Below are 21,365 nucleotides of genomic sequence, written 5' to 3' on the forward strand. Positions count from 1 at the left end.
TATCCACAATGACTCAAGAGATCTGTATCTTGAGTGGTAATGGCTAATTTAGACCCCCTCACTTTGTATGTGTTATTGGGATTATGTGTTTTCCAGTACTTTTCCAGTTTTCAAGTACTTTGCACTTATCAGTATTGAATTTCACTTTTTGTAAAAACAAAAAAAATTCATCATTTTTTTGTTGCCCAGTCACCCCATTCTGTGAGATCTCTTTGTAACTCTTTGCATTCCGCTTTGGTCAGTGATTTTTGTATCATCTGCACATTTTGCTACCTCATGTTCACTCCCTTTTCCAGATCATTTCTGAATATGTTGAACAGCACAGTCCTAGTGCAGATTTCTGGGGAATCCCACTATTTACCTCTCTCCATTGTGAAATCTGACCATTTATTCCTACCCTCTGTTTCCTATACTTTAACCAGTTACTGATGATCCATGAGAGGACCTTTCCTCTTATCTCATGACTGCTTATTTTGCTTAGGGCCTAATGATATATATGATGTAATGACAGTAAGAGTAAAAAATCATGTTAGGTATTTTAGTTAAAGATCAGCCAGAGGTATGTTAGAGAGAAAAATGTAAAAATATAAATGCTTATGCTTTGGGCATAAACTAACCTCTTATTTAAAGGGGTTAGGAAAAAACTGTGCTAATGGCCTGCTGATTCCACAGTTGTCTGCTATATGGGTTTCTTGCACCTTCCTCTGAAGCCTCTGGTACTGGACTGGATGTACCAGATTGCTAGTCTGAAAATTCCCATATTTCTATGAGATGGGTCAGAATAGTTAAGTTTGGATCCAGAGTGCAGATTCAGCAGATTCAGGCCAGACTCATCTAAATTTAGTATATTAACATTGCCTTCTAAGAACACTAAATCCCTCGGAATCCTGCTTTTTCACCTACAGAAGTATCACCATTTTCTGAAAGAACGTAGCAGAGATTCCTCCTCAACTCTCTTCCATGTAAAATTAAATTAAAAATCATTTATTTGCTTGTAAGCAAAGTAAACTTAAAAATGAGTATATACAGTAGTAGGGCTGGCAGCAAGTCCTGCCTGAGATCACCAACCCTGAGCCTCTGTTTACACCAGGGGTCGGCAACGTTTGGCACGCGGCTCCCCAGGGTAAGCACCCTGGCGGGCCGGGCCAGTTTTATTTACCTGCTGACGCGGCAGGTTTGGCCGATCGCGGCCCCCACTGGCCGCGGTTTGCCGTCCCAGGCCAATGGGGGCAGCAAGAAGCGGCGCGGGCGAGCGATGTGCTGGATGTGAGTATATATGCATGATAGCCTAATTTTAGAGTGGTCAAACATCACTTTCAAGTGCTATTAGTAGGAATTCTGGGTAATGGTGGAGAAAGAATTTGCACATACATCTCTTGCCACAGCAACAATTCCATGGTGAAGCATTGTTAGATCAGAAGTCTATGAGCCAGGTACTTCTGAGGTACAATCCTTGGTCTCACAACCACGTGAACGCTAATTTTAAAAAACTTCCATATTGTAGACAGGGCCTAGGAATAAATACTAAGGTGTACTGTAGGTAGTTCTGTAGGTTTACTTAAAATATTTCTGAAATTAACGTTTTCCTCCTTTTAACTAAGGTATAGTTACTACTGCGGATGATACTGTGAAGATTGAAAGTCCTCACTTAGAAGCAGATCCTGCTGTACCTCATATAACTCTCAATGATGTGGCTGTTTTAGCTAAAGAAAACATGCGACCATTCAGAGATCTTGTAAGTACAGTATGGCATGTACTTTTTAAAATTTATTTAATTTTATGTTGATTTTTTTTTTAAATTGAGCATTCATAGTTGGCCTACTGGGGCATCTCCAAAACAATTTTGTGAAACACTGTATGAAAAATGTATAAAATGAAAATTGGGTTGTTTGCAAAGAAAGCTGTTTAGGGAGCAGAGGACTATAGACTGGCTTCAGAAAAACAGATACCTGTGGCATTAAAACGACCCAATCCAAACTGACAATTGTTTATAAAGATGATTCTATTGTAGGAATACATGAAATTAAATTCGGTGTGAGAGTTCTGAGGGCTCCTATAAACAGAGAAGTTGCACCACTTTAGCTTGAATGGATTGAAAACTGTCTCTGTTTAGCTTGGATTTGTATATCTACAGGCACAAGCTAAACTTGGCATGTGCCCCCACGCAAGTTGTACCGGGTAATTAAAATGATATAAAATCATCCCCCTTAGTGCTCGGTGCCCGCTGGGGGTAGCCGGGGACAGCGGGACAGGTCAGCCCGGCCGAAGGGCTGGCTGGGGCTCTCTCGCACCTGCGTAGGCTAGGCAGGGGGAGCGGACTGTGATTGCAGACACGCCCGGCAGCTCAGGACACGGAGCCGTCTCTCCTCCGGCGCAGCCTCTGACAGGCCCGGGCCCCGGCTGGGGAACTGAGGCCCCAGGCCCGGCTGCGCGCGGAGCACAAGGGATCGCGGCTCGCGCACGGCTCCGCTCCGCCCCGGGGGGAAGGCGGCGTAGATTCGGAGCCGCTTCCGGGTTCCCGCGCCTCCCTTGCCGGCGCCGGGCGATGACGCGAGAGGCCGGCGCCGGGGTCACCGTGAGGTGACGTGTTGTTGTAGGCGAGCGAAGGAGGCGAAGTTCGCTCAGCGCCGCCAACCGCCGCCCCCCTCCCCATGGAGCCCGCGGCCCCCTCCAGCCCGCCCGGGGCAGCCGCCACCGCCGCGGGCCCCGCCGCGCTCCTGCTGGGGCCCCTGTTCCGCGGATACGCCGCCCTCACGGGCCGGCTGCTGCAGGTGGGAGCGCGTCCCTTCCCCTTCCCCGGGCGGCTCGCGTGGATTCCCCTGAGCGCGAGCCGGGGCCCGAACCCCCCCACCCTTTGCACGGCGCCTCCCAGGGGGTAGCGAGCGCTGTGAGCTTGGGCCGTAGTCACCGCTACACCCGCCGGCCTGTTCCCCTCCCCCTTCCCGTCATAACCCCCTGACGCGGCGGGGCAGCGAGCCGGCCCGGAAGCCGGGCCTGGGGCGGGGCACGGAGTGGGGCTGGCCCCTCCTCGCGTGGAGGTGGTGGGTCCGTTGTCGCTGGGGGGTGGGAAGGAGAAGATGGCTGGGTATTGAGAGCTAGGCCTCGGGTGCGTTGGGGGAGCAAGAGTCTTCGTTTCCTCAGTGTTCAGTAACTTCCCAGCCAGGGAATAAATTCTCTTGCCATTACTTGTTCTTTCCATTTTACTGCGGTTTATGTTATCACCGTTAGCTATATATAGCCCATTATAATGCTGTCATGGATTTCCGCTTTCTGTTAGGTCACTCCCATTCTCCCAGTATTTCACAAATTACTTTTACCTAAAGCTTGCAGGTATGAGAAACAAAGTAGGAAAATCGGTAGAGGTTTTTGTCGCTGTAACATTAGATGGACTATTTTGGGGTGTATTGTCTTTCGTTTGGGCTTGTGGGTTGGTGGTATGATTTTTTTGCACATAAGTGCGTTGTATATTCAAAAAGACTGTTGAAACAAGACAGATCTCTGGATGAGCTGGATCTTTGGCCTTTAACGTTTAATTTTTCAAAGGTTATGGAAGATTGCATGTTTTAGTTGTGTGGCTAAAAAGAGACTCAGTGGCTAAATGTGTTAAAACAAAATTGTCTTATCCAACCTAACTTTTATATCAGGGATGGGAAGAGACCATTTGGCAAGGATGAAGCTAGGGGAGTGAGAAAATGTTCAGACTATCAAGCTTATATTTTCTTATGGGTTCAGTATTGTGCTAATGATGGGAAATGTAAAAAGGAATGACTTCATGTGCTGAAGAGCTAATTGATTAGTTATCTATAACTATAAATGTGATCCACTTGGCCTTGTTTTTAAAAAGAAGTTGGTGGCTTCTAGGGAGTATTGGTTGGTTAAATCGTATAGAAGCCCCTAACTTCCAGGTTCTTCAGATATTCAAACATTTTTTTTCAAGTAGAAATGTGATCGGATTGTTTGCATCTGTGTTGCCAAACCCAACCATCAAGCTTCTTCATGGCTCCACAGATGCTTCTTTAGGCTAATTACATTTCCTTGGCATGTTCTAGCACTGAGCTCTTTGCAGGCCATTTGAGACACTTATGACTACCCTAGAAGGTTTTGGATAGTCCTCTCTGGTTTTATGACTAGAAGATGGAGTTTTGCTTCTTTTGCTCTTTCTGTGTATTTTATTAAAAGGTCTTAAAAAAAAATTGTTCATGGTTGTCCACCCTGTTGTTTTAGTTGGTTGCCACACTGCCTGAGGACATTCGGCCTGGGCCTGACTTCCATGGACTTCCATGGGAGCCCATCATTATCACTGCCTTGGTGGGAATTGCTACTCTAGGTATACTGTTCTGGAGAACCTGCCTTTCAGTGAGTACACTTTAAGTTTATGAGCGTACTGATGTTTAGTACTTTGTGATGTTGGGCCCTTATGGCTGAATACTTGTAATGCTACAAGTATCAAAGCAATATTTTTCTTTCCTTTCCCATTTAGATAATTAACATTAATTTAGTGTTTAACAGTTTCTTTTAAAACTGAAACCAATATTCTTTAATTTGTGGAGTGAGTCTATCAAACTATCACAGTGAAAATTTCAGTAACAGTCAATGTATAGTTCCAAGATTGCAGGAAGTTGTTATGGAAACCTTAGAATGCTGAGGAAGAGTAAAATTGCCTATAGAAATTGTGCCTCCTAAGTGCCTGATCCAATCCCCAACCAACTACATAACAAGCATTTGACCACTCAAGTGACCATTTTCAGTTCCCTGGTAGGAGATCTAGTCTTCATTGCAGCTGCAGAGCCCCTCCATAACCCACTTCTTGCCCACTCCACACAGAATGTTTCACATTTCCCTTTTCCACAAACAAGTGCCTGGGCAATGTATTTATCCCAGACCAGCCTTCAAATGTACTTTCTTTTCTAGTGTCATCCATTTGGGAATTAGCATTTAAAGTTAGATTGCTAAAGTGACAATTTATTTTGCAACCTTTAAATTAAGTGAGAATAAACACTTAAATTCTATACATTTGACTACGCCTCTTACTGTGTAAAGTAGAATAATATGGAAAACAAACATGTTTTGGGACAGCATTGATTTTTTTCATTACTCTAGCTTTGTTGCTTAATGCACTGATTCTGGATCTCACGCAAAGTCGTCTTAATTTTTAAGGGCATAAGAAGGAGAGTTTTATGTCTTTTATGTCTTTTTTTAGTAGTAGTTGCTTGGAAAATAGTAATTTCTGTACAAATGTAGTTCATTTTAACTAGTTGATTGCAGCTAGGTTTGTGTGCTCCCTCTTCCCCCCCCCCCCCCCACATCTGCAAATTTGGGATGATCATTTGATGTACAGTTGGTTAATTTTTTATTAATTTATTCTAATTTGGGTTATTTGTGCCCTCCTAATGGTTGAATAAACAGTCCTTTACCCAGGCTCTGAAATAGGGCATTAGCCTAGAAGCTTTCTTAGCTAAGCTTGTTTATTCAATGTTACTTGACACTTTAATTGACAGAGATAGATATGTAGATCTTTCAATATGCTAATTCAGGCCACAAACACTTAAGGCTAACAATCTCCCTCTCACAGTTGTTTTCCCCCCTTTGGGGAGGGATTCATAGAAGCCTTTGAATAACTTTTTGTGACCAGTTCCTTTTATTCTTGTTTTCTCCTGTAGGTAAAGAGTAGAATGTATCAAGGTAAGATGCTTTATGCTTTTCAGTGTTCTTAGTGTCGTTTAAACACTTTGAACACATGTTATGAGGGCTAAGTATTAGTCTTCTTTTCCTTTTCAAGAGAACACATAGCTAAGATCTTTGTATATGCTAAGGGAAGCCAGCATGAGCCATGTGTGCCGTGCTGTGGCAGTGCTTATCTTTTAATATTAAGGTGCCGCATGGATTGGCTGCCTGGATTAAGATGAAACATTGGATACTAGGGCTTCTGATTGCTACAGCCCACACCTCCAAGTTAAGGATAAAGGCAGCAGCCACGAGCAACAATTCAAATACCACCCTCAGTAGGGCGGAGGTTGGCTGTCAAAACCCCATGTGTAGTGGGGAGGAGAGGGGCAGCAGTTGCACTGCAGTTTATGGGTTACTGGAGCAATAACTGGTGCCCCATGCCATGGAGGGGTAGGATGCATAACTTCCTTGCAGAAATTGTCACGGAGGAAGCTGGAGGTTTTGAAAACTGGAAACGGGAGAATTGGCGCTTATGACACCTAGGGAGATGTGGGAGGCAATTTGGGACTTGGATAAGCATACTAGCTGGATGTTTCTGCGAAAAAGATTAGGTTTCAGTGTCAATATTATTTTGATGTTAAAGATGATAATTTTAGCAAGCTATTTAGATGGAGGAGCAAGTTCACACCTCTCCAGGCTATTGCTTCATCAGAGAAATACTCCCTATGAGAACTAAACACAGCTCCATCAAGCTCATCAGCACCGCTCACCAGTTTAGGATCTGCTCATGTTCTCAGTGTTTCCTTCACAGCCATGAGAGGTAGAAACCTTGGCCTAGTTTCTCTGCTGCACAGATTTTACTTTTGGTGCAGTAGAGAGAGCCAGCTATCAGGGAGCCATTTGCAGCTCCCTGAGTCTCAGGGCAGATCTGTGCCCCCACCTCAACCCCCACATAAGCTAGAGCTGTCTGAGGTTGCAGTGGTTCCCAAGGAAACATGCGCTGTCTGGGCATAAGCAGAATGTGTCCCTCTCTGACCAGGCTTCCTGTGCTCTGTGAGGAAGGATGTACAGGAGCCAGGTACACCAGCTCTGCACCAACTAAAGTTTCCCCATGGCAGGGGAATTCTTAACTCTGTGTCCAGTTGCTTTCCAACCCTTTTATGTAAATGAAAGCTTAAGTTCTATAGCACAGTTGTGCAGGAAGGAGTGAGTGCTATGGAAAGGCGGCATGCACAAGACCCTGCTTTGTGATATAGTCCTCACTTGAAAACAGTCTACAAAGTGGTGATAGCTGCTTTGAGTTTTCTCTCAGGACATGGAGTACAATTATTAGATTTATTCCTTTTTCCCTTAGTGACTGAAAAGCAACTTGCTGAAAAGATTAAAAATCTCCTACAAGAAAAAACAGAAATCTTAGAGAAGATGTCAGAATATGACCAAAAGGTATTGCACTATTTGCCTACTTCATGCCTCTTAATTTTCTGTTATTGGTTTACTGTACAGTGAATAAACAGCTAATGCCTTAGCATTATTTCTGTACCCTACATGGCATATTGTCTTCTGTCATGTTTCTCTGTTTGGCATTTGGGACACAGTTTGTAAATAACATGCAGAAAACTTGTATTGTATTACTATTTGTTGTTTGTACCTCCTGTGTTATAATCTTATTCCTTCTGTGCACCTAGATTAAGGCAGCCAAGGAATCTGTGAAGGTGGCCCAGAAACAGAACACTAGTCTCTCAGATGAAGCTGCAGGACTTAAGGTAAAGAGCAGCTCATGCTTTCTATGATGTGCCTGAAAATATACAAATACTGTTCTTTAGTTGGTTGGGAATTGTTTCTATTACAGGACGTTATCAAGGGGCTTGAAGAAACAAACCATCTCCTAGATGACAGATTGAGAAATTTGCACACAATGCTAGAAACAGAGAGACAGCAGAATGTGAAGAAAGAGGACAAAGTAAGATATCAATAATGGCTGGTGGTGCCTAATGGGGTTTAGCTCGGGGTCGCTGTGCCTGAATTGTCTAGGTGAGGAGGGCTGAGTGAACTAGTTCAGAAAAAGAACTGAGGTAAACCTTCTCCCAAAATTCAAAGTAGAGTTTTGTCTGACTTTTTATTCATGTGATTCTGCACTTTCTTGTCTCAACCAAAAGTAGAAACACTGAAATCCAAAGAGAGAGATTGCTTTCTGGGATTTCCTGGCAATATTGGTTTCAGACTATGTTCCAATAGTTATCCTAACTGATCCGAAATTTCACCACCTCCCTAGGAACCTCAATTTTGTTCCGAGGATGAAGTTTTCTAAGGTCTCCCTTGCCCTTATCCAAGTCTTTCCATGTTGATCCTCCTAACACAAAAGATATGTCTCCATGCCTGGGGAGACAAACGTGCCCTAGCTCTGGTCTTGGGGTTGCCAGGGCTGGCATTACACTTGCTTGGGCCAAAGCCCGAGCCCCACCACCTGGGGCTTCAGGCTTGGCTTTGCCTCCCCCCCCCCCAGGGCGGGCGGGCGCCTGCGTCCCTCCCCCCCCCCCCCCCCCCCGTCCCCCCCGGGAGTCATGTAGTAATTTTTGTTGTCAGAAGGAGGTTGCAGTGCAATGAAGTTTGAGAACCCCTGAACTAGCATCTTCAAAGCAGCAGCCTGGATGTTGCAGCATGAGCTACCCACCTGAGTACGGACCGTAGGCGTATGGTGGGCATGTATTCAGCAGCAAGCCTGTTTCTCAATATCCGCATCGCTATTTTTAGCATGCTAGTTTGAGTCTGTGTGTCCTGGGAGGCATGGCACCAGCTGCAATGTAGACATACCCAAAGATGACTAAACTCAGATTTCATTGAGTTTCAGTGTTACGTTTTTCATTTGGTCAAAGTTGTTGCTAGGTGGCAGCAGCAAACTGCACCTTTCACTTCAGGCTGGAGAAACTGATCCTGAAACACTATTAGTCTAGAAAGCAAGGGGCGTAGCTTGGAACCCAAGCTGATACTTTTTTTAATTCCCCTGCCCCTGGTGTGGCAACGTCTTGTGCTCCAGTTAGTCTGAGGGCTGGCTCTGAAAATCTAGTTTGGTTGGAGTTTCAGGTATGTTCAAATACCTCGAAAATATATTCTTTAATGGTAACTGAAATTAAATTTCAATTGTGAAGCTAAAATGGAGTCGCCTTTAATTCTTTCTTATGCAGATATTTGAAATGCAGAAGTCTTTGGAGAAACTCCAAGAAGTTATCATGCTGCATTCTGTAGAGCTTTCGGAGGTAAAGCACTTTCTAGATCTTCCTTCAGAGTCATTCACAGAAGCTGGTTTTTGTACCAGCTATCTTCATGTATTAAGATTGTGACCTTAAGCACTCCTGTATTCACACCTTACCTAAATTCCCTCTAAGCTGCGCAGCTGCCTAATAAGCACCGCACAGATGCTCAGGGCTGTGGTGGGGAGAGATGCCCCTCCTCAAGCCCTGGACCTGCTGCGACCGGGGGAGAGGCGCCTCTCCCTCCCAGCCCAGGTGCTACTGCTGGGGAAGAGAGCTGTGGGGGAATTCTCTCTCCCCACCGTAGCCCCCAGGAGCCCCCCTGCACCTAAGCCCCTCATCCCCAGATCCACCCCAGAGCCTACACCCCCAGCCGGAGCCATCACCCCCCCACATCCCAACCCTCTGCCCCAGCTCTGAGCCCCCTCCCACAATCTGAACCCCTCTGCCACACCCTGCCAAAATAATTTTGTTATGTGCACCAATATGGAGATGTGTCACACATCACCTCCATATTGGTGCATATATCAAAATTCATTCCCCACATGGGTGGGAAAGATTAGAGGGAACAGTGCATCTTACACATTGTTTTAATAATCTTTGTACAAAATATGCTTTCTGAAGTATCATTTTCAAATCTAGTAACTCACTGATGGTTAATGTTCTGGTGTGATGTATGTACACAGTGGTTATTAAGAGTTATGGATATATACTGGAATTACGATTAAAGTGTGTTTAAACCAGGCCAGTCAGGGAGAGATAGTAAACAAGTCAACCTCAGACAAAGAAATGTGTATTTGATTTTCTGACCAGTCCAGTCTTCAGGTAAAGACAATGAAGGTCCATTTTTACATATTAAGTAAACATAGCTATTAAGCTAACAAGTGGGGAAGAAAGAGCATGGAGCTTCCGTTACCACCAGACTCCATGTCACCTTTCTCACAGCTTGAATAAACTTTACTTTGAAGAGTAACCCTCAGAAGAATTCATTTCAAAGTTTTTCTGGGGTATAAAGGTGGGGGTTAAACCACAAGTGATAAACAATTAAATCAACTGATTTATAATACAGTAACATTGTATACAAAGTGCATAGAGTGAGGTCTTTTCTAGATGCTAATGACACACTGGTGGGTGATAGAATTGTGAAATATATATATATATATATATATATTAACACTATATGAGGAAATATGGATACTTGATATTTTAAAGACGGTGGCAAAACAGGGAGAAACAGTTTCCCTTTACTAGACTAGAGAGAAGGCAGCTATTTACCTGTCTTCTGTGTAAATTAAGCATAGTGGAAAACAAAACAGTAGATGCCCCATTTACATGCAGGGGGATGGGAAGCCCACAGGAAGGAAAGAACTGCATGAGGTTACCGTTCCTCTTCAAACAAAGTAATTGAACTTTGGAAGATAAGTAAGGAGAGAAGCCATTTTTGGCATCTATCACTAGACAGACGTAAGGGAACACAGCTCTTGCAAGCTGAGAAAAAGGAGTCCTTGGAGGAGGCGGGTGTTTGACATCTCTGGGAACTAAATATAGGTGAGAAACTTGCTTAGGCAAAGACTGTACCTTGCTAGATTTAAACTTTAGACTTTTAGATGCATGTATTCACTTTTGTTTTACTTGTAACCCTTTCTAACTTTATTCTTTTACATGGCATCACTTAAACTATGTTCTAATGCTAATAAATGTGTTTTATTCTTACTATAAACCAACTCAGTGCTGTGTTTAAATGCAAGGGTGTATTTATCCCAGTTAAGTGTGGTGTGCTTTGTGTCTTTAGAGGAACAAACAAACCTTTATTATTTCTCTGAACTATCCAGGAAGTTACTGGACATTACAGAGCAAATGGTTTGGGGAAAATTCAGGATATTGAGTGTGTTGGTGTCACCTTGCTGGTTATTTAAAAAAAAAAAGGGGTGGGTGGGTGGGTAGAAGCCAGAGTGGGACCGTAGACAGGCTCCTGTGGTCAGAGCTGCTGAACCAGGGCTGTCTACCACATGGACACTTCAAACTGAATGCTTGTAGTTTGGTTGTAAGCATCCCAGGTTGGGAACTACAACAGCAAAGCATTGTGAGGCATCCAGGGTTGCAGGGCAAGCAGTGACACGACCCCTCACCAGTCTCGATTGCACCCTCAGACCGTCACAAATACCTGATAGCAAACCTTAACCTACCGAATTTTTTGGGGGGGGGGGGTGGGTGGGTGGGTTGCTTTTAACATATTTTTTTATATACTATAATCCATAACATACAATTCTTAAATGACATGTTGAAACTTTTTAGGTTCAAATAGTCCTCAATGAAGCTAAACTAAGTGAAGAAAAGGTGAAGTCTGAGCTTCGTCATGTACAGGAAGAGAATGCTAGACTCAAAAAGAGAAAGGAGCAAGTAAGCATCACTAGTCTTTTGACATTACCTCTGTTTCTTCCTTGAATTCTGTAATATTTTACACTGTGCTCTAGGTCTGTTGGAAAACTGAGTATTTTGTTTAAAAAAAAAAAATTGTCCCACAATTATTTCTCCTGCAATTAATTCTTGTTGTCAAATACTAGAATAAATAAACCTATGGGATTTTTAAGGAGGTTTCCACAGCACATGCAGATCTTAAACGGTTGCTTTTCAAGTATTTATACACTGATACACCAAGCCTTTCCACACTTTGTGGTCTTAGCACATTCCTTCCTATCATCCTAATACTAGTATCATATGTTGATTGGATCATCCTGGTATGAGTCAGAGGTATGATAAAACTCAAGTCCACTATTTCAGAGTTAGCCCTGATTGACAGATGTCTTACAAAGCTTTGCAGGCAGGTTGATTCCTATTTGTATGTTGTGAAAGCTTCACCAGTTCCAGTGAGCCAACTGCTAACCCTTCTATGAAATTGTTGCTATGTTGATGTGATGGCCAGTGTCTGATCAGAAGCAATATTTCAGACGCTAATGTTACCACTTACAGACAGGGCCGAGTGAAGCCATTGTGAAGATTTGCTACTCTTGCTAGATATTGGAATGCAAGAGGCCATTCTGAAGCTATGTCTTTTCCTTGATACTGAAACATGACCCATTTTGTACAGTGATCCGTCTTTGTAGCAAAAGCTACCTCTTGTGTTGTGTGTCTGTCTTCTGCCCCTCTTTAGATTGATTACTATGTTAGGGGTGTGGCTGGAATGCTGGTAACCTTCAGTTAATTTCTACTATTTAGAAGCAAATGAGCACTTTGACTCTAATGTTGAATATTAGATGTGTGAAGAAAACTAAAATTCATAGAACTATATAACAATACAAGTTGAAGAAAATTTTCTAGCACCCGGATTTTCAAGTAGTCCGAGGATGATCTATCCTCTCAAGTTAAATGTCAAGTTAATTTAAGCACACACTCTCCATAGTCACTGGTGATCAGTTACCATTTCAAAGTTGGCAATACGCTCTACATACATAGTACTTAAAAAATAAAGCCAAAAATCATGCTGACTTGTTGCTTTTTTAGCTGCTACAAGAAGCAGAAGGCTGGAGTGAGAGACACACTGAGCTCAGTGAACAGATCAAACTGTATCAGAAGTCTCAGAAGGACATAGAAGAAGCACTCGCCTACAAGGAAAATGAAATCGAAGTATGTTCTTGCTAAAGAGCAACCATCTTAAATATTCCATATGTTAAATGGCTGAACTACTCTGCAAAAGTAGAGTGGCTTCTATTTATTGTTCGTTTGATTTCTTCATTAGGTTTTGACTAACTGCATTATGCAGCTAAAGCAATTTGATGCAGATTCTGAGGCCAAGAAGGATGGAGAAGGAAATGGATGGGACACAGGAGACGATCTGGCCAATGGAGAACTGCCAGGTATAGAGATCTTAAATAATGGCTGGCTTGTGCATGCAGCAATTAAACATATATAGATGATGAGGTAGTGCTCTCAAATCATATCAGGGGAGAGGTACAGAATATGTTTAGGTAATAGATAATCTGTTATGAGCATCTGTTTTATGTTCTGCTTTGAGATTAAATCTGTCTCCTAATTTCAGGACTAAAATGGTCACTGGTCAAAGTATAGGATTTGTTATAATCACTAAGAGGAGTTGCCTGAGTGAGGGGCGTGTTTAAAGGCTAGTGTAGCAAGACTAGCAGTTAACTTTCAGAAAACTAAGATCTCCGCTTTGCAATAGTATGCTGCATTTATTTCTAATGTGAGTACTTCAAGATAGTAGACCTTTTTAAAAAAAATCAAGATGTTAATTGAAATGAGTTATTTTAATCTGTTTGTTTAGCAGCTGAGATCTTGCAACTTCAATTTAGAGATTTAGACTGAGATTGTTCAAAGCAGCATTGGGGATTTGGATGCCCCACTGGCTTCCAAATCCCCAGTGTGTCATTGAAATCTTAACCTTGGCACCCTATGCAATTTGGAGGCTGGAATACCAGGTTTTCAGGTGCTAGGGGAAAAAAAAAATGTCCACAAGAACAGCTACCAAATTCATGTTAGAACTAAAGGGTGTTGGGGGTGAGGGGAATTGTAATCAGAACTCACTCTTTGGATCAGTAAAATGTCTTTAAGGACTAATAACTTGTCCCAAATGATGGTCCTGGAACAGTGATATGAGAGATTTAAAGTCTTGATTCTGTTCTTGTTTCAGTATTAAAATATTTGTCAGATAATTTTTTTAAAACTCTGTATTTTCTAAACAATATTCGAGAGAAGAGACTACAAAGCAAGTAGTTGTTTTCCTTTTCTCTTCTAGATAACCGGAGTGAGAAGATGAAGAATCAGATTAAGCAGATGATGGATGTCTCAAGGGTATACCCCATTATGTTGTTTAACAAATAGAATTAAAAGTTATGTGGGAACTATTTAAGTTTATAAAATACTCGTTTCCCTCTTTACAGGTAAAAACAACATTATCTATAGTTGAAGAAGATAGAGATCTTTTGCAATCCAAACTGAGTGATGAAATAGCAGCAAGGCATGAGCTAGAAGGTGAGCTCTGCAAAAGAGCCACTTAGTGTGAAATACTCTGTGTGATTTATAAATTTGCTTGATAGCAGTTCCTGTCACTGCCTTATGGGCCTCTTTGTTTCCTGCAGAGCAAATAAAAAAGCTGGAACATGATTCCTGTTCACTACAGACAGCCAAAGCTCGATTTGAAAATGAATGTAAAACTCTGCAACAGAAGGTGGAAATTCTCAATGAGCTCTATCAGCAGAAGGAGATGGCGCTTCAAAAGTAAGCTTTGTTTCCGTTCCTAAAGGTGGAGTAGTTACTCTTTCCCATCTGCCTATATAAGATGCACCATCTAACTGTTTCTTCTCTGTTCTATCCTCACTTTGAGTTGCTTGGTTAAATTTTTATATACAAAACTCTCATGGAGTGGTGATAGACTCTGCTTAGATAAGGTTGAAGCTAGCTTCTGGTTGTAAGCCCAGTATATGACCACAGCTTCCCCAGAAACTTGACTTTCTTGAAATTTTCACATATCTGCTCCTAGAGTAGAAGCTTTTGGGGGGGAAGTTTTGCTGAAAACTTTTGATTTACCTTATCTCTAAACAGTTTATCTTACAAACTCCTTATTTGTGATGGTGTTCTTACTGAGAAGTTCCTTTAGTATCTTGCAGAGAGAATAGTAAATACATTTCTGTTCAGTAATCAGGGGATCAGTTTTTCCACTAACTTTTCAGCATTGCATTTTGCCTTTTGCATCTATTTTTGCAGTTCTAGGGAGAAAGTTAAGATGGGTAGGCAATGTCTGGTAGAGCGAGTGGTGAAGGATTAGTCCAGGTCTACACTGTAAACGTACATCGGCATTACTACGTCACCGAGGGATGTGAAAAATCCACACTCCTGAGCAACGCAGTTATTCCAACCTAGCCCCCCAGTGTAGACAGTGGTTTGTCAATGGGAGGGCTTCTCTCATTGACATAGCTTCCACTTCTTGCAGAGATGGATTAACTACTCCAAAAGGAGACGCTCTCCTGTCAGTGTAGTAGCGTCTTCGCTGAAGTGCTACAGTGTAGATATGCCCTCAAGCAGCACTGGGAAGTTAGTTAGATCCCTTAACTGTTCATTCCCTATTTGTTAATGTTTGGATTTTTTTTAAGTTGCAGAAATGTTGTTAAAAGTACAAACCTGCTTCTTTGGTAGGGGGACATGAGCTGGACTCTGAGCCACACTTTCAGCTAAAGGGCAAATGTGACTAAGAATAACCCGGTTCTGGAAGAGACAAATGTTTAAAACTCTGTTTATGTGGAAGAAAATCAGTAAGGGATGGAAGCTTAAGGTACTATAAGGCTGTCACAAACAGGACATAGTACCAAAGAAATTGCCTTACCTGATTGGAGTAGATGGACCCTGCTCCAGAGTCCAGTAACTGACCATGGCCAACATCAGTTCTTTCAGAGGAGGGTGTAGGAAACCCTGCAGGAGGCAGTTATGGGACAACTTGCCCTCAGGGAAAGTTTCCTTCTAGCCCCCAATAGTTCAAGGTTGGCTCGTGCCTTGAAGCATGAGGATTCAGATCCTTTCCAAAACTGATTTTTTAAAATGAATTTACTGTTAACTGGGGATAATCCTCTCATCCATTTAATACTCTTTGCAAAACTGATCTGAATGAAACACTTTCTGTGGACAATGCTCATCCTCTGGGAAGTCTTTCCAAATATAGCTAATAAGTAAGGCAAAGATTTTATCGTGGTTATTTTTAGTAAAAGTCACGACCGCAATAACCAAAAATTCACGGAAGCCTGTGAACTGTCCCTTATTAAAAATAACTATGACAAAATGGGGAGGGAGGAGGGTCCAGCCCCCACTGCTGCTGGGGGCTCCAAGGTACTCCCACCTATGGTGGCTCAGAGCATAGGGTCCCCCCCCCCCCACCAGCAGCAGCTTGGAGCTGTGGGATCTGCCTGTGATAGCTAGGAGCTGCAGGAAGTTGCCCACGCTGGCTGGGAGCCGTGGGGTCCTCCTGCTGCTGCTGGGGGCGGCATCCCTCCTGGGGAATGTGTGTGTGTGGGGTGGGGGTGGGGCCCTGCTGGCTGACAGCTCCAGTCCCACTGCCCCGGGGCTGAAGTGAAAATGTCACGAAGTCTCGGGAAGTCACTGATTCTGTGATTTCCATGACCTCTGTGATAACATCTTTTCCTTACTAATAAGGAAATCACCCACCCGAAAGCAGCTGCTAGTAGTAATTAGGTTTAGAGTTCTTTTTTGAGAGAGTTACTTTTAGAGTTGCCTGTAACTTGGATACTTCAGACTGATTGCAAAGGAGTCAGAAGAAGGCGAGTGGGAACTAAACACAAGGTGAACAAGAGGCGCTGGTAATTGGTTACATAATAATAGTAATTGGCAGGGAGACTTTTTACCAGAGGCTTCAGTTCCCTTCAATAACTGTTGCAGAGAGAGGATGTTTTCTCTCTGCTCTGTTCCCAGACCCCCCAGATCCCCATTTACTTGTACTTACACACCTACTTGAGCCATTTGGATGTCAAGTGTAGAATCTGTCCATCTCCTTATCAGTGTCTTTCTATAGAGTTGAATTAACATCCTGCTGTCATCTGCACAGCTCTAGATAGGGAAAACTCTCCCACAAACAGAGAAACTGGGAGTTGTAGAGCTGAGCTACCTACTAGTAACAGACCTCTGAGGCTCTCTCACTCCTGGTCAGCTCTACACCTGAGATTTTGGGTTCTCGGGATATAGATTTGGTTTGCTTGTCTGGCTCAGAAGGCTGTGAATATTCTGGGTCCTGAACATTTTTCTCCTCTTTTGTACACGTTTCTCTAGTGCAGTGGTGGGCAACTGTCAGGTTAATCCACTGGCAGGCCGCCAGCACTTTGTTTACATTTGCACAGCCGCCCGCAGCTCCCAGTGGCCTTGGTTTGCCGTTCCCGGCCAATGGGAGCTGCAGGCAGCTGTGCAAATGTAAACAAACTATCTCGCAGCCCACCAGCAGATTACCCTGGTGGGCCGCAGGTTGCCCACCACTTCTCTAGTGTCTCCTTTCTTCTTGTAGGTAGAAGGCATGAGATACAGCCAGCTGGGTTTCTAGTTTTCAGCTGTAAGATCTTAGATGTGTAGCGTAGTGAAGTAACTTTCTCTCTCTTCCGTCCAGGAAGCTGACCCAGGAGGAGTACGAGCGTCAAAAGAAGGAGCAGAAATTGTCTGCTGCAGATGAAAAAGCAGTGTTGGCTGTTGAGGAAGTGAAAGTTTACAAGTAATTTCAGTTACTGGAGCTTCACAGTGTTCTAACTTTGGATATTGGGGGAATTTTTCTTTTTAATCTTTCATATTTTATAGGCAAAGAATTCTGGAAATGGAGGAAGAGCTGAAAAAAACCGAGAGGTCTTATAAAAACCAGGTAAAAGATATTCCTGCTCATTGGTTATAGTTGGCTTTTTTATATTGTATTATTACATCTTTTTATTATTAATTATTATTATATATTCTGATATATGGTGATGAGTGTGGGATAGAGTAAATATTGGATAAACCAAGCTAAAACCATTTTTTTCCTTTTTCTTAAATCTAAGATTGCTGGTCATGAGAAGAAGGCCCATGACAATTGGGTAAGAGCGTGTTCCTTTTTCTGACCCTTGTACTACAGTTCCTAAATAGTCTGCAATGTTAGATTTATTTAATTTGCATTTAGCTTCCTGAGTGGAGCAGTTCATGCAGTTGGCAAAACAGATTGAAACTTTGGTGGCTTATTTTTTGGTCCCAAATGCATTCAGTTTCCACATTACCGGTTTTTCTCTTTTCCTGAACAGCTCATTGCCCGCTCTGCAGAGAGAGCTTTGGCTGAAGAAAAGAGAGAAGCTGCCAACCTGAGGCAAAAGTAAGCATGTGACAAGCTATTCGTGGAGCTCAGTCAAATGTGCTCAGCACTATTTGGGCACAAATGAAAGGAAGTCGCAGTCCTGTCCCAAGTAGCTTACACTTTCTAGATTAAACAAGCAGGTCAGCCATACCATTAATTTGAGTCAGTGATGCACCTTTTTAAAATTCACTTGATTATTAAATATATCTTCATGCTGAAAGACATTAGTAAGCTTTTACAATGCAGGTGGCCTGAATAACGGACAAAGCATACTCAAAATAATTATTTTTTAACTTGTGCTTATTTTTTAGATTAATAGAAGTGAACCAAAAAATTGCAATGCTTCAAAGACCATTAATTGTAAAACCGACTGCAGGCAGACCTGACCGTCAAGTCCCAGCACGGAGAGGTAAATACTGCTCTTCCCTCCTTCGCCTGCAACCTTCTTCTAAAGATTATGAAGTCCTGGGTGTATTTGCTCTAAATATTTAGAGTAAAATAACTGCTGGATTAATGAAGTACTGTTGCACCCTTTACACAGGTCCACTGAGCCGTGATGGCTCTTTTGGGCCATCACCTGTGAGTGGAGGAGGTCCTTCCCCGCCATTGATGATGGAAGCTCCTGGTCAGCCCCTCTCTGCCACACGAAGGGAAGGTTCAAGAAGTGAATTTGGTAAGGAGTGAAACTTCTCCTGCAGCCATAGACATTTATGGGAGGAAGCAATGAACACACGAATTCAGAGGTCTAATCTCAGTTCCCACTTGTGCCCTTGAACAAGTCAATTGACTTCTGTGCCTGTCTATCCTTATTTGAGAGAGGTGTTGAGAATGTATTATCGTTGGTGGAGCTCTTGGAGAAATACTCAAATGCTAAATATTGCCTTTTACTAGCGCTTATTGTTCCTAGACAGTATTACCAGTGAACTGCAAGAGAGAACTTGAGTAAAGCTGGCATATACAGTGACTGCCCTCACTTTAACCACGTTGAGAGGGGTAGTCAGCACAAAAAGGCATTGTATGACTCTCGTTCTTGAAATTATTTTTTTCGTCTTGTGAAATTCTCTGGATAGGGTTAATCGTATCTGTGGTGTTGCAGAACAGTGCATTCTGGGATGTCCCTGGCAAACCAGAAAGGGTCAGAAACTCATTCAGCACAAGTTTACGGGTGCATGTTAATTTTCATTTTAGCTTTGAAGCTTATTGTTTAACGTATGGGTTAGTCCAAATACAAATTTTGTTGAAAAGAAACTCTAGTCTGAAAGTCTCAGTACTACTGAGATCAAGGGGGGGCCTGGTAGAGCATTAAAAACAAAAATGTCAAATCAGCTTAGTTTCAGCTAGAGATTCCATCAGTTATACTTGTACATAGATGCATGTACACCTCTGAGTTTTTCACATGCAACAGAGTGATTGGAGAGACTGCTTCTGTCCACATTAGATTAAGTAATGAGCTTACCTTCACTGTAAGGGTTCACTTGTTTAAAAAAAAAAAAAAAAATCCATTTCTTACTCAAATAATCCAAAATGCTACACCTTGTGAAAATGCTTCAAAATCTATGCTGGTTTATTGCTGGAGGTGCTGAAGTGACAACCCCTTGCCTAAGGAAGGATTTCCTGCACTTTCACTGCTGGCTCACAGGGGGATAGTGCTGGGAAATTCTGTCTCTATCAAAGGGTTCAAAAGGAAACTGCTCCCAAAGTTTAGTTTTTTCTCTCTCTACCCCTACTGGTGCCACTGAACCTGTATGCAATTAGTGATGTGTAGGGGCTAGTGTACAGAAGATATGGATTTATTATAGAAGTAGCTAGCTGAATTAACAAGTCTGTGTCTGAGCTCTGTGTTTTATATTTCTTTTAATGTATGGTAGTGGATGGCCCTTCAGCTCCAAGGAGGCCACCTGAGCTGTCTGGAAGATCATCTGTCCCAGGTGAGTTACGTGAGCTGTAGCCTCCAACCCCTTCAATAAGCTGTTTATTGACTGGAAACGTGTAATTGAAGGCCCAGGTTCCTCTTCCAAAGCTGAGTAAAGTCATATGAAACTTCTGCTTTTCTTACAGATCTCGGCCCTGCTGTAGCAGCCCTGGTCAATAGTGGGCCAAGAACCTCCTCACCTTCCACATCCATGGACGGAGTGGTAAGCTGAAAACTTTTCTTCTGCCACAAGAACACTTTAGGCAGCATTTCTTGTGACCCACTGTACCTGCTGCTTCTCTTCTTAATTGTGTATCATGTTCTATCTTGTCTGTATCCCTTGTCCGTCATTTACTGCCAAAAACAAAAGCAAAACCCTCCCAAAGACTCTGAAGCCCTGTGTGTATCTACTGTTCCGCCTTCATCTTCTGAAGCAGCAGCAGTGAGTATTTGGCAGCTGGATATGGTGCTGGTGCACTCCTTGCTTTGATGGTGAGGAATCAAGGGCATGGTGTTTCAAATTGCTGAATAGCTAAATGCTCTGCAAAACTAACCATGGGTGCTCTGTTTTTAAAGGTTTCTTTACTCCTGTTGATGGCTCAGTTAACGTAACTATGTCTGATTTTTATTGCAATATGATGGAAAACCCTATTTTTGTCAAAGACTGCATGCAAACATTTATCTTTGAGGAGAACTGTAAGAGTAATCCAATGAAATGTGATATTTGTTGCATCTAAATATGTGTGGTACAGAAGGATTTAGATTCTCTCTCAACCCGTACTACAGGAAGAAAGGAGTTGTTTTTTAGCATTTAACATCCAGCAATGTGGTATGGGCCTACTGGCATTTTAAAGGGGTAAGCATCTGGGAGCTGGGGTTAGTCATGACTGTGCTGTACCATAGAGCGGTCATCCCAGAAGTTTGTTTAATTTGTATGCATTTGAGTGGCCTAAACTGGATTCTTCAAAAGGCAGCACACTCCATGCTCTGCAAAGGTTTGGGGGAGGTTTGACAACTTGCTGCTCTTGGCTGTTTTGCCCTTACTTGTGTTTTCTTACCTCTTGGCACTCGGGTTAGTTCTGGTGTTTTAGCATCAGTATATTTGCCTATTGTCACAAATCATATTCTTCACTAAAGTTTCAAACCAACATCTTGAACAGGTGAACCTAGGTCCTAAAGGTCCCCCATCTTTTCCTGGGACACCCATAATGACCTCTCCAGTGACCGGACCTCCGCCACCTCCAATTCGATTTGGAGCACTGCCACCTCCACTGCGTGGGCACTATGGGTCTCGGCCCCTTCCTCTACCCTTAGGTATGATTACCTTATACGTGAGTTTAACTTTACTTCCAGTAGCTCCTCCATATCCGTTTGAAGCAGTGAGAGTCTCTCCTTTAAACACCTAGTGGGTATGTCTACACTGCAATTAAATGTAACGGGGGAGGGTCCAAGAGCCCAGCCCTCAATGTCTACACTTGAATTATGTAGACATACAGGAACTCACAGGGTATCACTTTGCTGAGCATCATTGAATATGGCTCCTTTGTTTATTGTACAGTAGTAATAGTGTAAAAAAAAAAAAAACTCTAGCTGCCAAAAATCTCCCCGGCAGGCATTTGTGGTCTTGAACGTTTCAGTGTGTGGTTGCCGTTTCTATGGGCACCTCTTTCTGACTGAGGTGCATATCTTTCTTTAGCTGAAATGCTTTGGGCCAGGATGT

General features: G+C 42.8%; 1 protein-coding gene across 3 annotated transcripts in view; it reads left to right on the forward strand.

Moving 5' to 3' along the window:
* Positions 1-21,365, forward strand: part of MIA3 (MIA SH3 domain ER export factor 3) — a 37,381-nt gene that overhangs the window by 14,990 nt on the left and 1,026 nt on the right. The window contains exons 6-28 of one of the 3 annotated variants that reach the window (XM_034764635.1): positions 1,602-1,735; positions 4,225-4,356; positions 5,661-5,682; positions 7,022-7,110; positions 7,353-7,430; positions 7,517-7,627; positions 8,850-8,921; positions 11,211-11,315; positions 12,417-12,539; positions 12,652-12,769; positions 13,666-13,721; positions 13,811-13,901; positions 14,009-14,147; positions 17,029-17,130; positions 17,214-17,274; positions 17,447-17,482; positions 17,684-17,751; positions 18,045-18,142; positions 18,275-18,406; positions 19,602-19,661; positions 19,792-19,868; positions 20,016-20,087; positions 20,806-20,959. In XM_034764635.1, the coding sequence (XP_034620526.1) occupies positions 1,602-1,735; positions 4,225-4,356; positions 5,661-5,682; positions 7,022-7,110; positions 7,353-7,430; positions 7,517-7,627; positions 8,850-8,921; positions 11,211-11,315; positions 12,417-12,539; positions 12,652-12,769; positions 13,666-13,721; positions 13,811-13,901; positions 14,009-14,147; positions 17,029-17,130; positions 17,214-17,274; positions 17,447-17,482; positions 17,684-17,751; positions 18,045-18,142; positions 18,275-18,406; positions 19,602-19,661; positions 19,792-19,868; positions 20,016-20,087; positions 20,806-20,959 (2,130 nt within the window). Of the gene's footprint in view, positions 1-1,601; positions 1,736-2,582; positions 2,772-4,224; positions 4,357-5,660; positions 5,683-7,021; positions 7,111-7,352; positions 7,431-7,516; positions 7,628-8,849; positions 8,922-11,210; positions 11,316-12,416; positions 12,540-12,651; positions 12,770-13,665; positions 13,722-13,810; positions 13,902-14,008; positions 14,148-17,028; positions 17,131-17,213; positions 17,275-17,446; positions 17,483-17,683; positions 17,752-18,044; positions 18,143-18,274; positions 18,407-19,601; positions 19,662-19,791; positions 19,869-20,015; positions 20,088-20,805; positions 20,960-21,365 lie in introns of those variants that run through there. The other 2 variants (XM_034764637.1, XM_034764636.1) reach the window with 2 other exon arrangements.

This window comes from Trachemys scripta, chromosome 3 (genome assembly GCF_013100865.1).
Source record: "Trachemys scripta elegans isolate TJP31775 chromosome 3, CAS_Tse_1.0, whole genome shotgun sequence".
NCBI classification, from domain to species: domain Eukaryota; kingdom Metazoa; phylum Chordata; order Testudines; family Emydidae; genus Trachemys; species Trachemys scripta.